General features: G+C 40.8%; 1 protein-coding gene across 3 annotated transcripts in view; it reads left to right on the top strand.

The window, feature by feature from the left end:
• The window catches only part of INPP5A (inositol polyphosphate-5-phosphatase A), a 257116-nt gene that overhangs the window by 140856 nt on the left and 88931 nt on the right, over positions 1-27329 (top strand). For all 3 annotated transcript variants that reach the window (XM_080401933.1, XM_080401934.1, XM_080401932.1), the window contains exons 6-8: positions 4217-4320; positions 14137-14189; positions 21875-21994. In XM_080401933.1, the coding sequence (XP_080258059.1) occupies positions 4217-4320; positions 14137-14189; positions 21875-21994 (277 nt within the window). The remainder of the gene's footprint in view (positions 1-4216; positions 4321-14136; positions 14190-21874; positions 21995-27329) is intronic.

Below are 27329 nucleotides of genomic sequence, written 5' to 3'. Positions count from 1 at the left end.
TAGGGACTTGTAATGAGGGGTCATATCTAGTCCTTCTCCCGGACTGGAACAGTTTTGCAGACACTGAGTAATGATAGTATTATCAGATGAAATGTGTGCAGGGTGGAATTACTGGAGGAAATCGACATTGCCTGTGAAACTGAGTGTCCTGGGTGTTACTCCAGTCCTCAGACTGAAGAGCCTCCTGGTCCCCTGTTGGTAACTGTTAGTTCCTTTTGCCATGTGAGTGGCTTTGACTGTCAGTGTGAACTGTGGCTGCACTGCAACTTGATTCCGCAGCCCACAGCTTCTCTGCACCAGTGCTGTAGGACTAGCAGTTTTGCTCTGAATTCCACCTCAAGTTCCCTCCTGATGGTCATAGCTGCTCTAGCAACATCTGACCAAGTGAAATGACAAGTCTTTTAGGAAAAGAGGAGCTTTCTGGGTTTATTAATCGTTGATTGGCAGCTTATTCACTGCTGTATGGCTTTTAGAAGAAAATGTATGGAAAGAAAAAGTGTAGGGGAAAATAATCAATATAAAAGAAATAAGCAGGCACTTGTCCAGAAAATAAACGCTTTAAATGTTCAGTGCTTCATTTGGCTTGGCAAAATCTTAGCAAAGCCAGATGGGGTGTGCACCGTGCACATAAAGATATGTTTGGCCCAGTCATCACTTGGAAAGAAAAAACTCTTAATAAAATCCAAGGAAAGCAGGTGCTACACTGAATCGTTGTAAGTCACTTGCTGTTCTCTTAATGTAGAGCAGAATCATTCTCCTAGCATAGTGTTTGTAAAATATGACCCTGAAGGCTCCCATCTTTCAGGGGAAATGTAAAACTTGCCTCTTCTCTCTTGACTATTGACATTTTCACAGTGTATTAAGCTCTTAAATCAGAGGAAAAATCCAAATGGGTATAAACGTTCTCTGCACAAAAATCATTATGGAATTCTGGTTCTACTCAAAAGCATGCAAAAAATACATGTTTATATACAATTCAATATTCCTGTAACATCACTCTATCTTTTCAAAATTCACTTCACAGTTGGACATGACTGAATACAGGCTTTGGGGGGGGGGGGGGGGGGGAGCGGGGAGAGATTGCCTCTGTTTTTCAGTTCTCAGGAAGACTGATATTTGAGTTTTATAATGAGAAAAATTTTCTCCTACAGCTTCATGTATTATTTATTACCCACAGCATAGAAGGTGTTGGACTATTTTTATAGTGGTCAGAGTCCCAAATGTTTGCTTACAATTTAAACTGTTAACAAGCTATGTGTTCTAAAGGGCCGTCATCCAACAGAGAGGGTTGCTAACTGGGGTATTAGGCCAGTTTCAGTCTACCATTTTGAAGTACAGAAAGAATCTTGTTTTCTTGGGTGTGAAATCAGAAGTAGCGTAGGAGTATTTTTACTTGGAGATGCATGAGAAGGCATGCTTCTTTCCTCCTGCATTTGCTTCTCAGCAGTCATGTAAATGAATCACTGGTTGATATTTAGCACTGATGTTAATGTAAGTTGATGATAAGGTGCCTCCTTTCGGCCAAGTGCTACCTTTTATTTAGATTCTCACAGCAGAAGCCTTCAGTATTACAGTTCTGGCAAATGTTTTCTGTATCCTGAATGACATAGGGATCTTTTTGCTGACACTGTTAAACTTACTGAAAGAGGCGCATCCATCCATGATCTACTTAGAACGATGCCACATTAGTTTATCAGGATATGTGTTTAGCCTTCCTGTGGGAGCCAGATCTCAAAGTGATAGGCACATAAAGAATGATACTTTTTTCCCCCTGAAGACGTATTGCTACATTGCAGTAAATGCTTCCTCAGATTATATAAAATACTTTATCTAGACAACTTAAAGTGACAGATTTTTGTATTGCTTGGTATTTTCACTGGATATCCAGAAGAACTGGACAGTTCAAGGTTCTTGATAATAGTTGTTTGGGACTTTTTCTCTTAGGCATTCCTAGTCAAAGTGCAGTCCAGTTGGTAGTTCCAGCTTAACAGTAGCTGCAAGATAACTGCATGGATTCCTGTGTCAGAGCAGTTGGGTAAATTAAGTCAGGTTCTTGCCGTTAGATGCCAATACATTGCCCTGATAAGGAGACAGACCAAGTACGAAGTGGATCAAGAAGCAGAACCTCTTGTTCATGAGTTGTATAGATCCATAGATTGATTGTTAAGGCTGAAAAGTCTGTGCTATTTCTGTCTCTGGTGTAACCGTTCATTAAAGACTTTGGAAAGTGATGTGCTTTACCGTTACGTCTCTTTCACAAACACAGCACCCATTCCAGCTTTAAAATCCACGCGTCAACCTCATGTGCTGATAGCCAGAAATGGGTAATCTGAAAGAGGTGGGTGGCTGCAGGGCCACAGAGCAGCCAATACAGGATTTGAATGGAGTGAGTCCAGTTCATCTTCTGCAAATCACTAGAGCAAGTTTTTACTTTCTTGGTTTGAAATAATGAACTGATGCTGGAGGCCTGGTATATGTCAGCGCCATTCAAAAATAAGACCCTTTTTTTACTCTTAAGGGTTTTCAAGTGACTATACAAATAATTCAGAGTTGACTGAGCTGCATGTATAAGCTCAGAACATTTCAGGAGGAAATAAGGGAAAAAAAGAACGCCTCTTTGTCCTGACATCTGATTTTTATTTTTGTAATAATTTTCAGTCACTTGCCTGATGAAGGAACACTCAACTGAAACGTGGCAATTTATGTTACTGGCCTTCTTGATTGATGGAGGCTGCCATGGAGGTAGTGGGGATGCTGGCAGACCTGAAATTTCTTTCTACCCATGCACATGGGGATGGCTGCACTGCATCCAACCACTGTTCTGTCTGGTCCAGTAACTGTTTCTAAACGTGGCAGAGACCCAGAGGAAATCCTCTGATGGGCACCTATGGGGCAGTTGTGCCTCAGGAGTCTGTTTAGGTTAGGCCTTGAAGCTTAGCAACTGTCCTCTCTGACACTGTGTTCACACATGTGTGATACCTGATGTAGTTCTAGGTATTTGAATAGTTATGAATATCCAGTCTTTTTCTGGGTCTTGCTGGAGTCTGACAGTCTGGGACAGTAAGTTGCCCAGCAAAGCAACCCATTATTTCAAAAACGAAGTTCCTCTTTTTATCAGGTTGTGCATTGCTGTTCCTGAATGTCATTGGCTGTCCCCATTTCTGTTTTAGGATGTAACAGAGAGAAATTTCTAATTTTCCTGTTCTAGACCACTCAGTAAACCACTTGGTTTTGGTGCAGTCTATCCTCTGCCACTCCTACATCCCTGAAAGGAAAACACTCCTCTATTCACAGAAGAACTTTTTTTCACATTTCTTGTTTTGTCTCAGAGCATTTTGTAGTATTCTAATTACTTCAGTGGATGACTTGAGGATGTCACCTTTCTTTGCAGAGACAATTGTTAATTAAAAACAAGTTCCACAAAAGCAGTGAGCTGCTCAGCTTGTGGTCAACTCATCTTTCATTAGGAATTCCACCACCATTACTGAACCATCAGTTCTAGAGTGACAAAAATCATCCCCCCCACTGATACAGCTAGCCCAGCACACCATTTAAGTGTGGCCAAACACCTAAATCGATGTCTGTAAATATTGTTGATTTAAAGCAAAAGGCAAAAAGCTGAGGTGATCTAAACAAATGATTCTGTACTTGTTTGATAGGTAAAAGATGTGATCAGTTGTGTTTTACGGATGTGCATCAGTTGATGCTTAGGTAGGTAGACTTAAAATCTGGGGAAAAAAAAGTTGCTAGGTGAAATGTACAGATAATCACTACGCATAAGTAACATTTTTCACCTATGTGTGTTTTGTATTATTTAATTTTTCTTTTAATTATCCAGCATAGATTGCTGGATGCTGGCTGAGGACACAAACAGGCATCTCCTGGAAGACCATCCCAGAGAGTTTGAGTGCAAGGGTGTAGAGAGACCTGGTTCATAATTAGAGCTTTAACACTTTATAGTGCTCTGGATAGTAAGAATACTATCAATACCCATGACTGTGTAGGTTAAAGATGTGTGATATAAAAAGTGTGTTTATACATGGCTTAGTGGTTTCTGTTTTTTTCCCCCAGAACAGCTCAGTGCTTGCATATTTTTGCTAAGACCCTACAACCTATAAAGTAGATGTCACTGCTTTGCCAATGAGTGCTATAAGTTGCTTATAACATTAAAGGTATATATGTTAATTATGTTTTATATCTATCTATCTATATCTAGCTAAGAAGTATAAAAAAGTTACTGGGAAAGAAATCTACTCAGACACTTTAGAAAGCACGCCCATGCTGGAAAAGGAGAAGTTTCCACAGGATTATTTCCCTGAGGTATGTACAACCTTGTGGAGCGTTCCCAGATATTAGGTTTGGTTCTGCTTTGCTCTGATTACTTGAGTAGCTCCTGTCAGTAATGTAAATAAGGTCACAACTAAGTCTTGGGTTTTTGTTTGTTTGTTTGTTGGTTTCTTGTCACCTCTATGTTTTAAGTCATTCCATGGATTTACCAAATTCAAATGGAGTTCTTCGTATATATAGTAGGACATCCTTGTGAAGGATGGAGACAGTGATGAAAAGACTTGTTTGTGTATTTAAAACCAAAGAAATAGCACACAGTGCCAATTGCAAGTCGGTTTCAGGGAGACTTACTCCTTGGCAGGGTGAGATGCTACTTTGAACAGGTTCCATTTGTATTCAGCAGCAGCAGCTCTGTAGTCGTGGCTGGAGCAATGCTGGTTTCTGTTCAGTACAGCCAGGTACTGCTGCAGACACTGCAAGTATGTAGGGAAAAGGTGCTTTCTCAATGATGCGGGAATACATGTTACTTAAAAACATACTGATATTTCCCTCCGATGCTGCCCTTGTACTGCTTTTTTGCTGTTCTCTTGAGAGCTGGGGAATGCTGCACGTTTGAAGTTGAAGGTGAAGGTCTTGTCAAACCCAGAAACACAAGAACAGCTGAGGGTTTTCTTCCACTGCACCTGCAAGTGCAATTGCACATGCAGTTGTAGTCTTTGCAGTTCTCTTCGATGTTTAATTTAATTTGGTCATTTTTAGTTTCTTAGGAACATCTAGAACATAGGTGTTTAACGGTTGGTGTTTACTACAAGCCAAGTGAATAAATATGTTGAATTTCTTTAACATTTGTGGATCAAACAGGCATGTTACTGCTTTAATATAAGGAAGAACTAGATGAAGTTAATTAATTTTAAATTTGTAAATATACACACTTAGAGATATTTACATACTTCATGTGCTTGGAAGAGCATTGCATAAATAATTACAGGGTTGATGGGATGTAAGTTATTCTTTTTCTTTACTTCTATTTATTTTTATATTCTGTATCTCTATACTGGAAGGGAAACTGCCTTTGACATAGTTTTACTAGCTTTTACCGGCTGTGAATAAACATCTTAAATGCTTCTTTGAAGTTAAGTGTTATATCATTTTGAAGGAACTTCAGGTGGTTACTGAGGTATTTATTTTTCTCCTCCATCAGCAATAAACTGTAGCAGTATGGGTGATTGACAACATAAGTAGGAAATGAACAGTGCTGTTGAATGATTTGATTGTAGTCCTGAGAGCACTGAACAGCCGTGTGTGAGCGCTGCTATCACACTTAACAGCAATAGGCCAAATTATGGATTGTTCATTGATACCCAGGAAGAATTATTTCCATCGTTATTTCACTGCTGTTGTTTCATCATGAGACTGGCAAATTTGTAACTTGTTCAGCGTCATTTATTACCACCTCTTACACAATTCTTCACAGTCCCTTGGACAAACAATTGAGTCTAGTGGCTTTCCCACACTGTTGTGGACCAGGGTTTGTGTTCATTTCTTCTGAGTGCTCAGGGATCAGTTGTTCCCACGTTTGTATTTGGAGCAATAGCTTCCATATTCAACGCAGCCTGCAGCACTGCTTTAGAAACCATTAGGTCCAGAACCCAAGATGCAGCTAAATGCCATTTGAGGATCTGATGCCTTCATACTGTTCCCATTCGTTACACCACCTTAAATGGCTTTTCTAAGGAGAAAGCACCGTGTTCTGCTGTTGTCAGGGATACTGTTTACCTGGAGGAGGAGTAAATGGGAAAAGATAAAATCCACACTCGCAATTAAGATATAAACAAATCCCTGAAGCACCTTAAAGGTTAGTTCTGTTCCTGCACATAGCACAATTCCTTGTAATGGTGTTGCGGCAAGACTTGTGCCACAGGCTGGTTTTATTTCAGGGCTTCACAAAGTGGGAGAGGAAAGTGATGGGCTCTCCAGGACTACAATAATGCAGATAACAGCAGCATCAGTGTTTACAGGGTGTGACTTTCCATGCTCACTTGGCGTGCAACCTAGCATAGACCAAGCCAGCGTATTGTTCATATGAACTTGAAGTCACGTATGTGATGTGATGATATAGAAAATAATTGTGATTATTTTTACACTATGCTGTTTTTTTTATTTTGGACTGAAGACCAAAGAATCTCTCAAGCTGACATAAGTACAGCAACGTCAAAAAACTAACAGTGACATAATTTGGGTTCTTATATAAATGTTGTATTTCTAAAGCTAAAATTATTCTTGTTACCACCAGTTTTCTTCCTAGACAAGTGTTGGTAATAACAATGCTAATTGAAAGACCACAAAATAATGCACATTTTGAAAATTTGAATTGACACAACAGAATGCATGAGCAGCGGATCTTTCCTAATATTACATTTACAATGCTCTTGTGTGTTTTAGCCAGACTGCTCATATCACATATACAGTATTTTCTGTGAGAAATGGTTGAAGACTGATTTCTTTTCTTTTTATTACTGCTGCTTAAGGATGATCTAAAAGTAATTACAATGATTGAGGCATAATGCAATTCAAAATAATTACAGCCCACTGCATATAAAACTAACAAAACTTTCTGTCTTGATTTATGGGTCCTCTTGGCTAGGCATAAGACTCAAATGATGCCTCTGGGAGCAACACTCCAGATAATGTTAGGCCATTTAAAAAAAAGCAGATTTGTGTAGTCTATCAGGCCTGAGTAATTTTTTTTTTCACATAGTGAGAAATTGGTTGTTATCATAGATCACAGATACTGCTCAAAGCTCTTATGAAAGATGAATTAATTTCACTAATGCTTTAATGCAAACCTTTCATGGAGAAGGCTGTATGGTGATAACCTTACTGCGGTCTCTCCTTTCTCAATGATGATTTATGTTGTCTTTTAGTAGATGAAACTGCCTGTATTCACAATCCATCTGCTGGCTAAAGGAATCCTATTAACAGAGGATCTGAGAAGAGACTTAATACTGTAAGGTGAAAGATGTGGTATCCCCTTTCTGGGACATGAAGTAGGAATTTTTTTTCCTATTTTAAAATGTAGATACCTCTCTGAGAGCATACAGTTGATCTATGTCATCTCTGCCTGTTTTTATGCTGGCTTACAGATGGTGGATCAGCTAGTGACTATCTGTTAAAGTCAAAATAAAGATTCTTTCTTTGAAATTTGCAATAAGAAACAGTTTGCTCTTTCCTCCTTCCCAAGCTATAGTTCTTCTTAAATTCTGTTTCCAAAAGTTTCTTTTTTTCCAAATACTGTATTTGGAAATATTAAAGCATTGTCACTTTGGGACAAGTCATGTAAGCTTGCTGTTGGCAGTTCTGTTCATGTTATCGGTGTGGTGCTGTTACCTTAATAGTGTTTATGTTATTATTGTAATTATCTGCCTTTAATGCCTATTTTATAAAATAAGTTTTGTAATGATTCTTTGTGTTCTTAGAAAAAGTGAAGTGTCCTACAGAATTACTATCATATTTTGGGTCAGGCATCTAAAATTTAGGTCCATTGTTTGTACTCCTATCAACGCTAAGTTCTGCTGTTCCAAAGAAAGGAATTATTCTAGACTTAAGTGTTCTTTGGAGAGTTTAGTGAAATATAGGAGGAAAAAAGAAGATGCCTTGTAAAACAGAAGAAATGCTGTATCTCTGACCATGGATATGAAGTATGTGAGCAGGCTGGTAGTCCATGTTGTGCTTTCAAACTCATACCATTATTTTCAGCTGTTTTTAGCAAGGACCCAAACTGGAGCATTACACTTCAGGTGCTGGCAGGGTCAGGCCCCTCTGACTTCACATCCCTGCTCCTGCATTCCCCTTTACCTAGCTGGTCCTTTGAGGTTCTCTAACAGATGAAAAAGGGACCCCTAAAACCTCTGCCCCACCAGTGTATACTCATACCTGATGCTTCCACAGGCCTTCTGCCGGCTCGATGTGGTAACTTACAACTTCCTTCCAAATAAATACTTAGTCTTTCTTTCAGAAGTTGCAGCATTATTGTATTTCTGTCTTCTAAAATAGCTTTTAATGAGGAAATTATGTATTGCTGCTGGTTGGCTACTTCATTAGTGGTGTGTATATAAAGAAGCTGACAGCAATACTGATTTGCAAGTCCCATGGTTTTGTATATAGCAATAAGTGAAGCAAGTGTAGGTTTTATCACATATTTCTTACATTTGCTTACATCATGCACAGTGATTTGAATGTGGGCTTCCAAGAGACATATTCTTACTAAATTCTTTATACTATATTTTCTTGTAAATAAAGGGTAATGAAAAGATTATGTGAAAAAGCAAGTTATCAATTGTTGCCCTATATAATAGACTTTGTCATTAGAGAGATTGACTTCATATTCTTGAGGTCTCACTATACATTTTTTTGATGAGAGCCATGGATGCTTTTATTTCCAGCTTTTAAACTTATGTAATGACTTCCAAAAGTCTTTAGCAGTAAAAATATGACTGATAGTGCTGTTACAATGCTTGATAATGTTCAAAGGCTGAACTGGCCTTGAGTTCTCCATATACTGCGTATTATTCTGAAATATAAGGAAATCAAAAAGGTACTTCAACGAGTTTGTGTACAAACTCCTAAAAACATAAGATCATAGATGATTTAGTTTTGTAAACTGATCTAAGGAAAGAAAGGAACTAATTTTGGGGCAGGAACTACATTCTGTGTGGGTTTTATGGAAAGCTGTCATCATACACACTCCTTTTCCTGGCTGGTTAAATGTTGAGCATATTGTGAGTACATGAAACACAGGCTGCTGCGTGAGGCTGTGAGGAGGAGTTGTTCTCACCGTGCTGATGCAGGCCTTTTAATGCTGAACATCCCTTGGTGCCTCAGTTGTTCTGCTGCTCAGTATTCAGCTGCCTTAAGTAGATTTCCCATCTTCCCTCTGAACTGCAATGTTCCTTTAAGAAGCTGCAATTACACTGCAGTCATTGCCACTTTAATATGTCTTTCCTTCATGCCCTGCTTTGTATGGTTGAATAAACCCTTGCTGGGTCACTATTTAATTTCATATGGTCCCTCTCAGTAAAATGATGGAGAAAAGATGAATTAAGGCTCTGTGCTAGTCATTATCAATCATGGTTTGTATGCATTACTTATTGCTCACAGTGCTTTTTGACATTAGCCCTCTATAACCTCTCTCTTCATGTTAATGTTGTCTGGAGGTCCTTTTACCCAATGTAGCAGAGGTTATTTATGTAGGTGGTGTTTCTAGGGGGTTTTAAAAGGTCAGCATGATCTCCCAAGAGACTCTATTCACAAAGAAAAGGCTGGCAGAATCTAACTACAAGTTTTCAAACTGTGATTTAAAAAAATAAAAATTGAAAGGACTTCTAACAGGTGTGAGGATTTCCGTTACACTTATTAAAGTAAATTTTTGGCAAAATAGCCTCTAATACATACTACTGCCCTCAAAACCAGTATTTGCAGTGTATGTGTGAGGAAGCACAAAGCTACTATAAAGAAATTCTGTATTTTACCATGTCATGAAATATAAATTGTGTTGCAAATACCTTTTAACTGGTTTGTATCAGTGTAGGCTTACATGAGACAGAATAAGACAGCAGTGCCAAGGGTTGGGCATTCTTTATACTGGTATTGCTTGTGTTACCATCAGTGACAGAATCAGAGTGAAGTCCTGTGGGATGGCCTGCTGAAGAAGTGGATGATGATTGACACAGGACTCTTGGTCTCATACGCTTTGGTTGCACAAAAGCTTAAACTACTTGTATGTGCGTGAGCTGTGGCAGCAGGCAGGGCACATCCAAGGAGAACGGGCTCTGGCTGATAGCACTGCAAGGCTTCTCACTGCCATCTTAAAAGGGAGAGGTTCCTGAGGGCTGGGAAAACACAAATGTCACAGCCATTTTCAAGAAGGGTTACAGGTGGTCTCTCCTCAGTCACAGGAAGGTGATGGAGCAAATCTTCTTGGATGACCAATTGCATGGACAAAGGGAGTGCTGTGGATGTTGTATGCATTGACTCTGGCAGGGCTCTCAAAGCAGTCTCTCACAGCACCCTTGAAGCCCAATTGGTAACATGTACTGGGTAGGTGGAGTGTAAGATGGCTGGAAAGTTGGCCAGCCAAAAGGCTCTCAGGGTGGTGAACAAAGTCCAGCTGCCAGCTGGTTGCTGGTGGTGTTCCTTAGGGGACGATGCTGGCGTCTGTACTGTTCAACACCTTTGTTAACAACTTGGACAGCAGGATGGAGCACACGCTCAACTTTGCAGATGATGTCACGTTGGGAGAACAGTCAATATGCTGGAGGGCAGGGCTGCTGTTCAGAAGGAATTCAACAGCCTGAAGAAGTGATCTGACAGGAGCCTCATGGAGTTCAGCAAAGGTTAATGCCAAGCTTTGTCCCTGGGATGGGATAACCTCATGAAGCAATACAGGTTGGAGGTGACTGTCCAGGAAACAGAAAAGGACTCAGATCTTGTTGGACAGCAAGTGGAGCATGAGCTGGCCCTGTAATTTGGTGGCAAAGAAGGCCAACAACATCCCAGGATGTGTTACGTCCCGGGAACGGACTTCTCCATCTATTTGGCACTCCAAGGCCACATCACATCTTCAGTGTCCTGTTTGGGAACCCCTGTACCAGAGAGGCATGGGCAAACCGGAGCAAGCATAGGAGAGGCACCTCTGGGGCTGGAGCACAAGATGTGGGAGGAGGTCGGGAGAGCCCAGGAGGTGGAGGTGATGGGGGACCACACTGCTGGCTGCAGTGGCCAACTGGTGGCTCTGGAAGGGTGGGGTCAGGTACCTCTGGGTGGCGTGCAGCAACAGGACAGCAGTCATCAGCTGCAGAAAGAGAAAATCTGACTAAATCTGGGAAAAGATTTCACCATGAGGGTGGGCAACAGAGGAGGGGCCCAGATAAGCTGTGGAATCGCTGTCTTTGGAGGTGCTCAAAACCCAACTGGATGCAGCTCTAAGCGACATGATCTAGTTGGCCGTGGTTTAGTATTACATCTTTTGAATTACCTATTATGTTGCCAAAGAGGAAAACGGCAAATGAAAAACGACAGCTTGATTGAAGACATTATCTTGGTCCACATCGTAGGCTTAGACTGTTTGATTTTAAGTTCCATGTACTGTTCTTCAGTAATTAGAAGTTCATTATAGTTATTTTTAAGAATGAAATGACAGAACTTTCCTTTTTTGATTGAGATCAGATTTAGGCCCATTTTGAATGCTTCTAGCATTTAACTTTTTTCGTTGTTTTGCTTTTGAATAAATGTGGACATTTAGCCAAATCTCAACTTGTAACTGTGCTGTCACGATCATCACAGAAACTGTGAATATAAGAGACCTTATTGGGTTATGGGCTTTGTAGTTCAACCATGGAAGTGGGACTGTTAGGAACATGGGTTAGCCCTCCAGCCAGCCACTCCCTGGTTGACCAGAGCTGCATCTACAGAGATACTCTTTTTCTGTGTTGAAAAAAGATATTTACAATAAAGTAGATACTTATTCAGTCACTGCAGATTTCTTCTTAGTAGAGCTGCAGTTTAAGGAAAATCAACAGTGTGCTCTCCTAAGACAAAAGTAATAAGGATTTAGAGAAATTGGTCCCCCTTTGAATGTGTCCATCAGCTGGATTTGAGAGGAGTGAACTGTTAGGATTTCCTCCCTGAATACAACTGTATTAGACCTAGGCAAATTTACTTGCCTTCAAAGCCCAAATTCTTAAAAGATTCATGCACCTATAAGCATCAACAAACTGCTGATGTTAATTACTAAACATCTCAAAAACACTTACCCACCCCACCCCACACTCCATCTGTAGTGACAGAGTCAGTGCTGTCAGCTGCCCTGAGTCACCAGACAGATCTGCAGGGTGGGGGTGTGTAAACTTTGTCTGTGCTCAGAAGAGAAGCCCATTTATTCTGTATAATCCTTCTGGGTTTAAGAGCTTTTTCTCCTTTTGTCTATAGGAAATCTTCACATCTGGCTGAACCTTTGTTTTGTTAATTTATTTTATTCCCTCTAAATATATATCCTGTGAGCTACTTAAAGCCAACTGTAAGTAGACACACAAGTCAAGAACAGAAGAAATCTGTTCATCATGCATCCATAGTATCAAAATACGAATTTTGACTCACTGCATAAAGGACTTTGCTGTTAGTCACTGTTCTTGGACTTGATGGTCTTGAGAGGACTGCTTCCTTGGACTTTCCACTGCTTTAGCAATGCGAAGCTGCTAAAATTTGTGCAGGAAAAGCCTCCAACCCTGCTTTGGCAGGGCCAGCACAGCTGGGTCCTCAGGGAAGCAGGCAAGCTGCAATTTTCCCTGCAGCGCTCTCAGTAAAATTTGCCTCTAGCAGTCTGGCTGGGAAGGTCCCACAAGCCTGCAGAAAGGTGATTCTGAAATTGGCACCTGCATTAAGAAACACTAAAAGCAGGTTTCCCAAAATACGGAGTACATAACTGTGAACAAATTTCGTAGCCAATTTTGTATTTGTTTGGTTTGTAGCTTGTAGATAACACTTTTTCCACAAAATTACCAGCTCTGAAATTGAGTGCAAACAGGGAAATAAGCTGTGATTTACAAGTAACTTTGCACGTTTTCAAGGATTTGGGTAGAAGAGAAGAACTGGGTATCAGTAAGCAGTTTTCACATTCAAGCTTTCAAGAATAAGATATTATTCATTCAGTAAAATAAACACTTTAAAATCTTCATAAACACATTTTGAATGCAAGGAGAACCCCAACAGGAAAGGGGCCCTAGTAAAGCGGTGGTGTTACATCCGGTTGGTCTTGACTGCGGTTGCCATGTTTGTGCCTGAAGAGAGAAGGAGGCGGGAGATGGGTAACTGTTATCTGAAGGGTGACCAGAACAGCCCATTTAGATTTTGTGAGGCATTTCACTATCTTAGCAGTATTTGGGACTTCAGCATCTCATCAGGACTGTCCACAGTGGGGTGGATAAATCTATCCAACAAGTCTCTTGTGAAGGCAGTACCTTAGGTGAGCAAAACCCGTGAACGGGGGGGATGCTCTGCTACAGTTAGCACTGTATTTGTAATAAGGAGTTGCAGTCTTTTGCTACAAAATCATTGGCATAATTATTTAGGCCATGACATGAATATTGTCTGGTGCAATATTCATTACCAGAGAACAGTAGCCTAGTCCCATATTCATTGTTAACAGTGAATAAATAGGATGCAGACTCATGTCTTTTTGTGGGAGGTTGTAATTTATGGCAGTGGCTTAGGAGTGGTGCTGAAAAAATCCTTTTGCTGTATCATAAGTGCCGTATGTTGATGTGAGCTGATTTGTGGCTTTCTCGCAGATGTTGCAGTTTTGATAAATGTAATGTTTTACCATTATTTAAATTCCCCTTAACTTTTATAGAAATATTGGGTGGGTCAGCTCAGCAGGAGAAATAGCTTTCTAGCAGATCTCATTCATTTTAATTTGATGTAAATCTCTGATGACAGTTCAGGTAAAATTACAAAGAAGCCAAGATATTTGTGTGTAGGCAGTAAGAATTTGCTGGTTTAGGCTAAGCATAAATACAGTTGTAAAGCTTTCCTAATTGGTTATCTTTCATCTATAAGCCACTACCAGGGCTTATATTAATTTTACATGTAAGTTTAAAACTGCTACAGGACCAAAAATGTAAATAACTCCAGTATTTAAAATAGACACAATATATGTTTTCAAGGTACCTTAGTTGATGTGTAGTGCTTATTAGTTACCACATATGGGTGAACTTTGGTTTTGTTCTCTGTGTAAGTATGTTTCACAGTAATCCTTTACTTAATGTGACTGATTCTTGTTTGTTTATTTTTCAGTGCAAGTGGTCCAGAAAAGGTTTCATTCGAACAAGATGGTGTATTACTGATTGGTAAGTTGCATCTTTAGTTACTTCTGGTTATGTGTATATTATGTATGATTTTGTTAACTGTTTCAGAGAAGGTATTTGTATGTGTAAATTGGTCTACTCATGAAACAGATTGGTTCCAAAACAGTTGCTTTGCTTTATTATTTATTGAATGCAAGTTGTAATGCATTGAATGTGAGTTGTAATGATGCGTACAAAAAGTGATATTAATGTTCACATGTATGTGCAATTAACATGGAATAATTCAGGTCATAAGCAGCTGCTCAATCAAGCATGATCAAAAAAGCCTGGTGTCTGTGACCAAGGCCACAGGAGTCACAGTGTGGAGCTAAAGGCACCCCCCACTACTGCTCACCAGCGTGCCTGATGCAGCCAAGGCTCTACAGCATCTCGCCTGTGTCAGATACGTGTACCTGGGTGTATGCAGCCCTCACCTCTGGGACTTCTGAGGAGAGAGATTGTTCTCCAGGAGCCCTTCAAGCCAGTCCTTTAAACCCAGTCCAGTTTCTACTGAAGACAGTGGGGGACCCTACCTTAAGGAATGCAGCTTATTAAAGCCAGTTCCTGCTATATTACTTTTACTGGAACATAACTTTTTATTTGTCTTATTCAAGTCAGGTTTTCCATTTTAAACCCAGGGTATGGTCATGGTCTCTGTGAGGTTGCTTATTTTCATCCTAGAGTAGAGTAAAGCATGTGGCAGCCCAGCACGCACTAGTAGGGTTCAATGGAGGGGCAGTAGAGCAGGCAGCACACCTCTTACCTGTGCGCTCATAGAGTGCTGAGGAAATGTCCCACTGAACACAACTTCTTTAAGTTAACATAACCTGGCTGTTGTCAAAGCAGAGAGCGCCCGTCATAAGATATCCTCTGGAAATCTACAGAAAAAACAAACTTTTTTCACTCTTGGGATCATCCAGCAGACTAAAGAGGTGGGAGCTGAGGGGAGCAGACAACTATACGACAATAGAAATTGAACTTCATGATGGTGTTACATGCTGGATCACTGTCTTTGCAAGAGCAGTAATAGTAGTAGTGTATGTTGTGGGGAGCAGCTGATTGTGCAGAATAATATACCTGAGAGACCTTGGAAATTTTGTATTAATACAAGGAGAGCTCAACAAACCCACAGATCGTACACATTTCTCTAGTCCTACCTGGAAACAGATTACCTTACTTTTTTACTGTTAAGTCATAGTTTTGGTCTTCACTGCTTATTTATGTTACAGTCACCTAAATATATGTGAATGTTCAACATTTTCCCCTTCTTCCTGTGGTCATTTCATGTCTTAAAATTGTAAGTTTGATTTTAAAGTCTGAGGAATGTTCACACAGGCTGACTTTTGAGGGCTGAGCAGTGTTCTTGCTTGTTTACATAAGCATGTGTATTAGATTAAGCAGTTTGTGAAAAATGAAAAAAACAGCAGGTTTTCTCCTTTTAGTCTTTTGTCCCAGGAATCAGGCAGGCAGCTATGGGATAATGTAGGCTCTTGTTAATTTTTTCAGATCTGTGTGACATGGTGTGTGATTACAGCAGTAGAGAACTGCAGAAGTGGATATTTAGCACCAATTACTAATCTGGCCTTCCCTCTTATATCATGACTCCTCCAGGTTCTGAGTCTCCTATCTGCTTGCATTTCCTCTTTGCAGAAAAAAATAATGTGATCTTATTTTCAGGCCTTTCCAAGAAAAAATTATTCTTCAGAGATAGAGTTAAAGGAAACGTTTTCTTGCAGGTTAATATTAAAAGGGGGTAGTTCTTGGAGGGAGCAGTCTGTAGCTAGATGTTCTGACCAGGTAATATACTATGCTTTTGTTTCCTAAGGGTATATTGGGAAGTAAGAGTGAAGAGGCTTACAGCTTTTTCTGATCTGTAATGAGGTGAGCTGGTGGTTTTGGTGGTAGTTCTGTGTCTGGAATAGTCTGCGATTACAATCCACATGATCCAGCGAGATCTCAGATGTTTCTAATGAGAAGTTGAAGGGACAAGTTACTCTGAACAATTTCTGCAGAATGAAAGATAAATATGGAAAATACAGATGGTTAGAAAATACACCTAATTAGGTCTAAGTGCATAATGCGTCTGTTCATGGTATGGTAAGTGTTTAAACCCAGTCTATGTGCATAAGCATACACAGTTCTGGCCATTTTCATAATCATGACTTTTGATCTATATAGTCTGATAAAAATATAGCTAGGAGACTTGTTGTTAATACTTCTTTATGAATCCTTGAAGGGAGCTATTAATTTTCCCTGCCTAGGAAAATATCATTACAGAATGTACCTCATGCCAAAACCAGAGGGCTTCCCAAAACCCCCAAAAGGAACCTTAAAACATTTCAGAAAACTGTCCTCCTTTTCCTCCTCTGTGATTCAGCAATCTGCCCCAGTTGAGTTCGTCTGTGAATCCAGGTTTTTCCCATCCATTATTCTTCATTAGCTTACTTTTAGTGTGAACAAAGAATTAATGAAACTTGCTGTAGTTTCATTTTAAGAAAAAATGAAAGAGAACTACATGCACTTTTATTTTTTGCCTTTTTTGTTTGTTCGTTGGGGTTTTTTTTAGTATTTTGAATATAAGGGGGGGGTGTATTTATTTCCATTCCAACAGTTCTTAGTGTACACTTTTAAAAAATGTAGATGTGGCATCAACCTGGGAATGTTTGCAAGTAAATCAGTGGTCAGATTCACCAATCAAATTGTTTTGATATTTTAGAGAAAGTAGGATTGCAATACTAAAGTCTGGGAAGTGCAAAGCATTGCACTTTGAGAGGAGAATTCAGAAGCACAAATATAATAGTGGAAATAACTGACTCGGTACCCATACTGTAGAAAAGGATCAAGGGAGAAGAGACTGAATATGGTTCATTATTATCTTACTGAGATGTGTTAATAGATGCATTTTGTGAAGCACAGGAAGGGGGGAAGGTATGGTAATTATTTAACTGAGTGCTGCCAAGGCCTCTGATAGAGTACTCTGTCTTGTTTTGAGTTCTGTGCTTTAGGGAAGCTGGAAAAAGAACAAGAGTCAAAAATGATAGGAGTATTTGAGAAGAAGTTGAAAAACTTTGGCTTTCCACATCTGGAGACTGGTTGCTGACTGTCCCCCCTGCAGAAGGGGCAGAAGGAAATCGGTTTTCTTTGCAGGAAAAGAGATAGTGTGATGAAAGAAAAGGACAGAGAAAGTGTAGGTGGAGGGTCCTTCATTAGCAAGTTTTAAGAATGAGCAGTTTTTGCGTGGGTGGGGGTGGATTATAGATACCTTCACACAGGAGGTGAGTTTGTGGCGTGAGTTCTCTCCCTGCCCTACAGGGATTCTTTCTGTTCATCATTCAGACAGACAGGAATGGACATCTCAAGCTATCATCTCCAGGTTATGTTTTGTAGTTACATGCTAGTTATGGATCTTATTACAAAGGTTAGTAGGACTACTTTGTCATCACTGTGAGTTCATTCAGCAAGGTATGCTGTTCCCTGAAGCCAAAAGAATCCCACCAGGATCTCTAGAAGAGGCCATTGTGCTGGCTGCTTGGTGATCTGTGTATCTTTATCATGCAGTTGCTGTTTTGACTGCTATGGTTTGCTGTGTCCAAATCTGTTGTGTGATTCCAGCACACTCTGGAAAATCTCCCTGTGCACAGCTTGAGGTTTTTGCTTGATGCCTCTCTCTGCCGAAGTCTTTTCCATATCCTCGCTGCCAGGCTGCAGACTCCTTTTGGAACATGAGGTGTGTTTGCCCTCTCCATTGTTTTTTGTCTCCACGCTGAATTCTCCCACAAGAGATGTCTGTGCACAGAACTAGTAATGCAAAGTCAGTATGATTTAGCCATTTGTTCAAATTCAAAACGCTTGGCTCCTATAAAGGGGAAAATTGTGGTTTAGATCTGAAATCCCAGTACAGCCAGATGATAGGGCTGAGCTGTGGTTCATCTCACAAAGGGGCCTGAAAAACCTCACTAAATGGACCTTTCATTAGCTGTAAGACTAAGGGAGAGGGAAGGCACTGAGAGGACATTCAGTGGATTTTTCTGTGGGAAGATGCAGCTTAAAATCCATAGATGGCTCTGGGCGAAGCCCGAAGGGTGTTCATCAGTGAAGCAGAGAAAGGAGAACATGTGTTTTATGGCTTTATCTAGAAGCACCTCTGCATTTAGCTTATCCTAAGGTGGAGAATGCATGGGTTTGGAGCCATTCACAAAATCATCAGTATGTATCTGCAACAACTAATGAAGGTGAACAGCTGTTGAAAGCATGTGTAGCCACAAAATATGCAGTGCCTGAAGAGTGGCTCTTGGCTGAGGAGCATTTCTGTGGCCATCAGCATTGTTTCAAGGGATCTCAGGCAGGAAAACCAAGAACCTGCATGTCTGTGGAAGGGAACTGACAGATCCTTTGTCCATGGAGTATGCCTGAGCTGCCAAGCAAGGCATACTTTGACAGACAGCTTAAAACGGTTCTAGTATGACTACCCCCATCCTGTCTAAAGATGTCAGCAAGGCTGGACTTTTTTCAGTGTTGTGGCAGTTTCATTTTGCTTCCATTGGTCCCATAACATCTTTTCTCATTTAAGTGCTAGCTGCTTTGGATCAGCTACAACCAAATTTTGCCAGCATTTTTTCTGAATGTGAGAATAAAGCAATTTAAATAGCCTTGTTTCATATAGCAGACCTCTTGGACAGACTTACCTGTACTCTGATATGTATTGTCTATTTCCTCATAGTTTAAAAGAAGTTTTAAGAAAGCTATTCGTTTATACCCAGGACATTTTTTTATCCTTCTCAGTCCAATGCTAGTGTAATAATTATTATTAGTGTTCATGGAACCTGCCCAAAATTTATTTTTTGGAACACTAACCAAAACTGTGCACTCAAAGTAAAGTGTAACAGCTTTTTTAGCACATAGCAGTATTATGCATGTAGGAGCTAATGGGGCACACCGCTTTCTGTGGGTGCTGGCGGGACCTCCTTTCCAAAACATAACATTGTCAACGCTGTCCCTTTAGTATCACTTTTGGAGCTTCATAGCAGACACTTTTCCTTCAGTCCCTCAATGCACTATGCAGGAATTCCTGCATACACTGGTTTGTTTGGTGGGGTTTTGTTAGTGGGGGGGTGGTGTTGCTAAATCTGTGTGAAAAAAGCGTTCCAAGTTTTCAGGTTTCATTGTGACTCACCATCTCCCATCACTGAAAGAGCTTAATAACAAAGCAGTGAGATGATTTTTAAAAATGCAGACCAGGTCTCTAGGACACAAAAAGCCACAAGCAGAGCAAATACAAAGCAGAATGCCAGCTTGGCCTTAACAGCTGGATAGCTTTCTGTTTGCCACTCAGACATCCTGTCTGTCAGAAGGGGGAAACCAGAGTTCATCAAGACAGCTTGCCTTCCAGGTGACACCCAGCCTGATAGAAGTGACACCTTGTATGTGATTGACACAGGTAACAGCAGGAAATCCCTCTGTCTGAGCATGTTGATAACAGAAAATTCCTTGAAGGGTTTCTGCCACAATAAGTGGGCTTTCGTGAAATGATTTAAGGTACAAGAATATAGCTGTGTTATTGTTAAAAATACTGTTTCCAGCCAAAATCAGCCAACTGCTGTGCAGTCTTGTAACAAATTCCAGTCCCTGTGTCAAGGAACTTACGCACACTGAATAGGATGTACATATAAATAGCTGTCACAACAAATGGACAGGAAAACAGGGTGGACACAGAGTGATCATATGGAGTCATGGACCTGCTAGAGCAGGTCCAGAGGAGAGTCAGGGGGCTGGAGCCCCTCTCCTGTGGAGACAGGCTGGGAGAGTTGGGGTTGTTCAGCCTGGGGAGGAGAAGGCTCTGGGGAGACCTAATTGCAACCATTCAATATAGAAAGGGGTCTCAGAAGAAAGACTGAGAGAGACTTCTACGAAGGCCTGTGGTGACAGGCAAGGGACAACAGTTCTAAACTGAAAGAGGGTAGGTTTAGATTGGACATAAGGAGGGGTTTTTTATGATGTGGGCGGCGAGGCGCTGGCCCAGGCTGCCCAGAGCAGCTGTGGGTGCCCCATCCCTGGCAGTGCTCAAGGCCAGGCTGGATGGGGCTGGGAGCAGCCTGGGCTGGGGGGAGGGGGCCCTGCCAGGGCACGGGGGGGACTGGGTGGTCTTTATGGTCCCTTCCAAACCAAACCGTTCTGTGAGTCTATGATTTAGCTTTTATGCTGGGGGGCAAAGGAAGGTATTTCTGTTTCACAGGGGTTTGAAGTTGGTTTCATTAAGAAGGAACTTCCAGAATATCCGTATTTCTCTTGTCTTCAACCAAACCAAATTCCATAGGTTTTCCTTTGAAGCAGTATGATTCTTTTCAGAAATGTCTTCTGTCAGTCTTTGCCCATCCCACAAGGCAGACATTGGGCTGTAACAGCAGTCCTCAACTCTTGCGTGTTCCTCCTGCAGGGCAGAGCTCCCAGAGCCAAGACACCATTTACCCCTTGGGGTTATTTCTTCTGGAGTGCACTGCCAGTAGTTGGTAGGGGATGCCAATGCGATGGGCTTTGGCTGAGCCAGCCCCAGCCAGGTGAAGGGACCCCTGTCCGACTCCCTGACGCACTACAAAGTAGCAAAGGATGAGTTAATATTCCTGTCTTTCAGCTCAGGAAGAAAAGCTGGGAAATTTTAGGGATTTTACTGATTTACTGAGGCTAGCTCCTCATACAAGTCTTATGAGGAGTGGCTGAAGGAACTGGGAGTGTTTAGCTTGGAGAGGAGGGACCTTATCACTCTCTACAGCTCCCAGACAGGGGCTGTAGGCAGGTAGGGGTCCATCTCTTCCCCCAGGTAGGGAGTAAATAATAAGCGACAGGACAAGAGGGAATGGCCTCAAGTTGCACCAGGGGAGGTTTAGAATGGATATCTGGAAAAATTTCTTTGCCAAAAGGGCTGTCAATCATTGGAACAGGCTGCCCAGGGAGGTGGTGGGGTCACCATCCCTGGGGGTATTTAAAAGACACGTAGATGTGGCACTTGGGGACATGGGTTAGTGGTGGGCTTGGCAGTGATGGGTTAACAGTTGGACTTGATGATCTCAAAGGTCTTTTCCAATCTATTCCAAACAATTCAATCATTCTGTGATCCCATAGGCACAGTCTGAGTTAAACAGGCACTGTCCTCTTCCCGACTGGAAGTGGTGTGCAGACTGACCACTATTATCTTGACATTCTCCACACAGGGACAGATAAGGAGTTGCAGTGATATGATTTAACCTTTAATGTCACTAAAATTCTCCTGTCAGTAGCTTTTCATGTTGCTTATTGCAAAGCGACAGTTCTACTAGGTCTTTACTACACCTCTATAAACTTAAAGTTGTTTGTTTACACATTCAGTTTTGTTTTAAAAATATTTTAGTGAGAGGGTACTGCTTGATTTCTGTGAATTGTAACTGACAAATAGCTTTTTATTTTTATATTATGCATATTTTAAGCAAAAGCTTTGATGCACTCTTACCTGTGGATGAGTTGTCTTAAGTTTGATGATAGCCTTTGATAATTTTCTGATGATGATATCTTAATTTACACAGTGTCTGTGAATAAATATTAAGGTAACATAAAAGAGAATACAGTAAGTGTTACTATGTTGAATACTTCACTGATGCAGCAAATGTTTTTTTTCTTTTATCCTGAATCATTTTATTTTTTTCTTTTTTTTGTCATAGTGCCTTTGACTTGGTAAACATTCATCTTTTCCATGATGCTTCCAATTTAATTGCTTGGGAAACAAGCCCATCGGTTTACTCAGGAATACGGCATAAGGCTCTTGGCTATGTACTTGATAGGTATGTATTAGTCTTTACTAGCCTTTTTCAAGCTACTGTGTTCACAAGGAGCGTATAAAAGATGCTTCCAAAGGCACACTCAGAAATGTAGAGATTTTTATTCTGCAAACTGAAAATGGTCGCTTCTTGTTAGAGTTTTCTAGATAGTGCCAATTACAGATCAGTTTATGACACATTTTTAAACTAAATTGCCGAGATTGGAGAATCTCTCTAAAGTCACCAGAACTCGTGGAGTAGAAAGCAGGTTTGTTAATTAAATATGTTAGTTAGATTACCTTCTTTTTAGCCTGTGTGGATTCTAATAAAGCTACCATTCAAGTATGTTTTCGGTTAAAGAGTAATAGAATAATTCCAGTTGGAAGGGACCTCTGGGAGTCTCTTGTTCATCCTCCTGCTCAGAGCATGGCTGACTTCAACATCAGATCAGGTTGTTCAAGCCTTATATCCAGCTGAGTTTTGAAAAGCTCCATGCACGGTGATTTGTAGCTTCTCCGGGCCACTTATTACTGTGTTTATGGCTACCTTCATTGTGACACTTCTTCTCCCTAATATCCAGTCAGAATTTCCCTCAGAGCAGTTGGTGTCCACCACCCCTCGTTTTCTGGTGTGCATTGCTGAGGAGTCTGGCTCTGTCTTTTCCATAACTACCAAACAGCTAAAGCCAGCAAGAAAACCCTCCCATAGCCATCATTTCTGTAAACTGAACAAGTTCAGCTCTTCCAGCCTCTCCTTGTAAGCCACGAGCTCCAGACCCCTCGTGTTTTACTTTCAGTACTAGCTGAGCGCCATAGTCATCAAGCAGCAACACAGCATTTGTCTATATATTAACATATATATAGAGACAGTTGTTAATAACATCATGGTTTATAATGGTGTTACAGAGTTGATTCATCTGATGGGTGGTACAGTACAAAAGATAGTTCCAAAAATACACAACAATTTACAGCTGCCCTAATTAGCAGTTTAAAGTCAGAAAAAAAGACAGCTTTTTCTTGAGTAAGAGATAATTATTTCTGCATGGGCATACGTGTATTGGCAAAGTAAGTAGGTATTTCTCTAACAACGTGCTCCTTGACTTCATGCTTGCCTGAGAAATAGAGCTTTAAAATGTCTCTTCCAAGCACCCGTGGCATGCACTGCAATCTGTGGCACAAGATGGGGCTTAAAACAAACTGCTTGGGCTGGAAAAAATAAAAGCAGAGCACTTGATGTGCTGTTTTCCCACCCTGATCCCTGGTGCCCAGCAGCCCCCAGCAGTGTACCACGTACCAGGGCTGCCTCGGGCAGCAGGTGCCAACACGTGCCAGGCGCAGAGAGCTCTGCAGCGAGACCCCAGACAGGCATGGGACTGCTGCCGCCTTTCCCCATGGCAAAGCTTGGGCAAGAGTCGCATGGCTGGTCTTGCTGCAGGGCAGCGAGTGCTGTGGTGTGGGAAGCCCCAGCCCAGCCAGTGGGTGCTGAGCCCCGTCCCACCACCCAGCACAGACCGGCGGTGGGTGCCATGTCGGTGGTGAGGGCTAGCACACTGCGGCTAGCTGAGGGGAGGAGAGCTGGTGCCTGGGACTCATGGGGAGTCACTGCTCAGCACAACTTGGACCGTGGTCAAGGGTGCCAGAGGAAGGATGGGTTCGATTATCTCTTCCTTGTGGCACTTGCTTGCAGCCTTCCCTAAGCACAGCAAATGCAGCAAGGAATTCCCCAGGAACAAGTAACTGTTTACTCTCGTGACTCTCTGGCAGCAACCTAGAAGTTTAAAGGCACTCCTGAACCAAACTCAGTTACGCGTTGAGAAATACCTTTGTGTATGCAGTGTTGTCACATTTTGCTACTTAGATTTTCACTGAAAAAGGTTCTGAAATGTGGAATGGAGTATGCATACCTTTTCAATCACATTCTGTCCGAAGTTTTATTTCTTTCTGTAAGTTTTATCTTACTTAAAGACAGACAGATATTTTAGCAAAAGAGACTGCTTTTTCCACTATGTATAAAACGTATAAAGAATTGCTTTTCCTGTGCACCCCAGCAGAGGGCTAAGCAAGAATTTCTCAAAAACAGGCATTTATTTTCACTTTTGGGAGTGATACAAGGATGAAGAGAAAGAAACTAATATGTCTCCTCTTGCATCACTTTTAAAACCTGTTCAAATCATCAGAAAAGACTGTAGGCACTTGGAAGGTTTGCAGATAGGTGGCATGCAGTGGTTTATAAAAGATGCCTTATTTAGGGGACAGAGGCACAGTAAGATCAGGATCTACTCTCAGTGCAGTTTGAGACACAGATTTTTGAGTTCTGTTACAGAGAGGAGTGTGGGAAAGGCCTATTTGTATTTCATTTTGTCTTGGCTCCATTGGTCTCATTTCCTTTTCTTATGCTTAGCATGAGGGAACTTCAGCAAACCTGTATAAACCTTTTGCATTATTTATTGCACACTTGTTTACAGCATACAGTGTGCTTCATTAGCTAATTTTGCCTTTGGACCTCCCACGATGCCCCGGCAAGGGTAAGGTAATAAGACTGTAGTATTAGTGTCAGCTGTGGGTCAGAGATGTCATGATGGCATATCATTAAAATGTGACACTGCCAAAAACTGCCCCAACTCCCCTGTCCTTAGAAAAGAAAACCTTCGATCCGAGGTTGCACGCTACTACTGTGAGCTTGCATTCAGATGAATTGTTCATTTTGAGAGAGCAGCCAGCCGCAGATCCGGACCTCCATAGTGAAATGATGGGCTGACTCGCACAAAAGGGGAGTTCTGTAAGAGCAGTGAATAATGGGAAACCCCTTTCATCGGCATCGCTAACCTTTTGGCAGCCACCAGCAAACTCTATTCTGATCTGCTGATTGGGGAGGACAATACACTGAAGCTCACTTTGAATGAATGCTACCACCAACAGTGTCCCCATTCAGAGGGTTTTGGGAACCATCTTTGACCATTGTCTGCCATCACTCCTTCAGACAGTAGGAAAAGGGAAAGTGAGAGCGTCTATAGGGGGAAAAGTACTTCTTTTCTTGGCTTTAATCTCTCTTTAAAGCTTCATAGATCTACATTTCCAGCTGAGCTACTGGAACTATGCAGTGTCAGATAAATACAGAGGAGAGAGGTTTCAAGCTGAGCTTTTAAATCCCCTTATCTGCATGAACTAATAATGCAGATTTAGTGCTGTTAAAAACAGAGACTGATAAGTCTTTTCCTTTAAAGCCTTTTAACTGCTAAAGGGCATTTAACAGCAATGCAGTTCAAACCCAGCGAACAATACTGAGAAGGAAAACAGTTTAATGAGCTAAACCTTCACTGAATGAAACAGAAACACCTTCTCACAGTTGATTTAGGTCACTGTGGAAGTAAGTGAAAGCGCAGTTCTGTTCAGGCTGCATCTTCATAAACATGAGTTAAGTACGGCCTTTTCATGTAAGGTAAAAACTATCAGAGGACTTTGGAATACAAAAAAGAAAAGAGTGTGCAAATAAAGCTCAAATGAGTTAGTTTAACTGTTAAAATCATCAGGGAAGTTGGTTTCTGCAAAATTATTTTAACTACAGGTTTCAGCACATAGGCATGAAGCTCACAGCATCTCTAAATTACTGAGAAGAGGAGGGGCTGGGGGGAAAAAAACAAAGGGAAAAGTGTCAAGTGAATGATTTAAAAGTTGCCACGAAAAGTTTTCTCCTGAGGGAATCTATTAATATAGTAACATCTTTGGGGAGTAGAAAGGTTTAATCTTACAGTTGTGTTCAGAAGTAATTTAGCTTTAAGAATGTTAAAAATTAATTATGTAGCGAGAAGAATGCTTTTAAAGACAGCTAGCTGGTATGCGCTGAGCCGGATTGTTTTTAGCATTTGCTGTTTATCGAGCGTGAAGAAAATGTGGTGCTAGATGGACTCTGTAAAGACTAAGAGAGTTGGAATTACACTGGTGTTAAGCAAATATTTGCTTGTATATTTACAAACACATACACAGTATATATGTAGAAAATTGGCATGTGTAATGAGTCTTTGTCAATGCTAATGTAAACTGAAACTAAATTCCCAGAAGTCAGTTACGTTGTTCTGGATAGACACAGATACAGTCAAAACTGAATTTGTTTTACAACTGAGAATAAGAACACCTGCTTTATATTTTGTGCGGAAAAAAATTCTTCCAGGCCCATTTTGGATAATTCCTGTATACAGTTAGTCCTGTTTGCACAATTACTTGCTCCTGGGTATTTTTCTAAAGTTGACGGGTTTAAGCTACACATGAGAGTAAGAAAGGAGACGTAGTTTACATTTTAGTTTAGTCTTTCATCATCTGTTATAATTAATGCTTGTGCATATGTCATTAATTAATCATATTGGCATATTAGTCATGTCCTTTAGACACTTGCTGGGGAAAAGTGTCTACTGAGCTTAATAGCCTGGCTGGGGAATGAGTAGAAGCTGTAGGATAGGGCTCTTTAAAAGTATTAGAAGAGAGTTTGCGAAGGGCAAGGACGTGAGATGTTAGCCTGATACTATGGTTCTTGGTGTGCCAGCCATTTAAACTTCCTGAAATTATCTAGAGCATTTAGATCCATAAAATGAATGGTGTTTTTTTTTTAAGAAAGTGACAGTGCTCTTCTGTTTTCCTATTGAAATGTTCCCGGGCCTAGTTCAACAGAAACATTTTTACATTACAACTGTGAAATCTTGGCATAAAGCTCCCCTTTGTGCCCTTCATTATTTTCTCACAAATATAGTCCATTGTCACATAGCTGAAGTTAATTTGATCAACATTGGGACATTTAACTTTTATGTCTGGTCAAAGGGGCTGTTTCATGCTCATTTTGGGTATTCAAAAGAAATGATTGCCAGAAAAATAATGTTACTATTAACAATTCAGAGCAATTAGTTTCCCAGGGAGAGATGATGTGATGCACGGCTCCACACAACTATTCTTTGTCATTTTATGGATGCTCATCAGTCAACTGTCACATCTTCTCAAAGACCCCTCCAATCTAAATGTTTCTCTTTGGGCTTTTCCCAGAACTAGCAGCTGAATGAGCAAAAGAAAAGCCACTTAGTTTCTAGGCAAAGGAAAACTTCACTCTAAAGATCTGGGTCATTTGAGAAGATCCTAGGAGTAGCTCGCTTTTGCGGGTTTGAGATTTTTTATTTTATTTTATTTATTTTTTGCAACAGTGATTTTAACATCAAGTGAAAACTTTCTGTAATCATGTGCCTTCAAACGTTTAGTGAAATTTCTCTGTGTTCAGATAGAATGCACTCCCAGGGCAAGTAAACCTTCCATCCAAATGTCTTCTAACAAAGGTTTAAAACCCTAGATCGAATTCAAAAAGACAGCTTTTCATTACACAC

This window comes from Falco punctatus (assembly GCF_963210335.1).
Source record: "Falco punctatus genome assembly, chromosome: 9".
Lineage (NCBI taxonomy): Eukaryota > Metazoa > Chordata > Aves > Falconiformes > Falconidae > Falco > Falco punctatus.
Note: the sequence above shows the minus strand (reverse complement) of the source record. Positions and strands in the feature narration are given on the sequence as shown.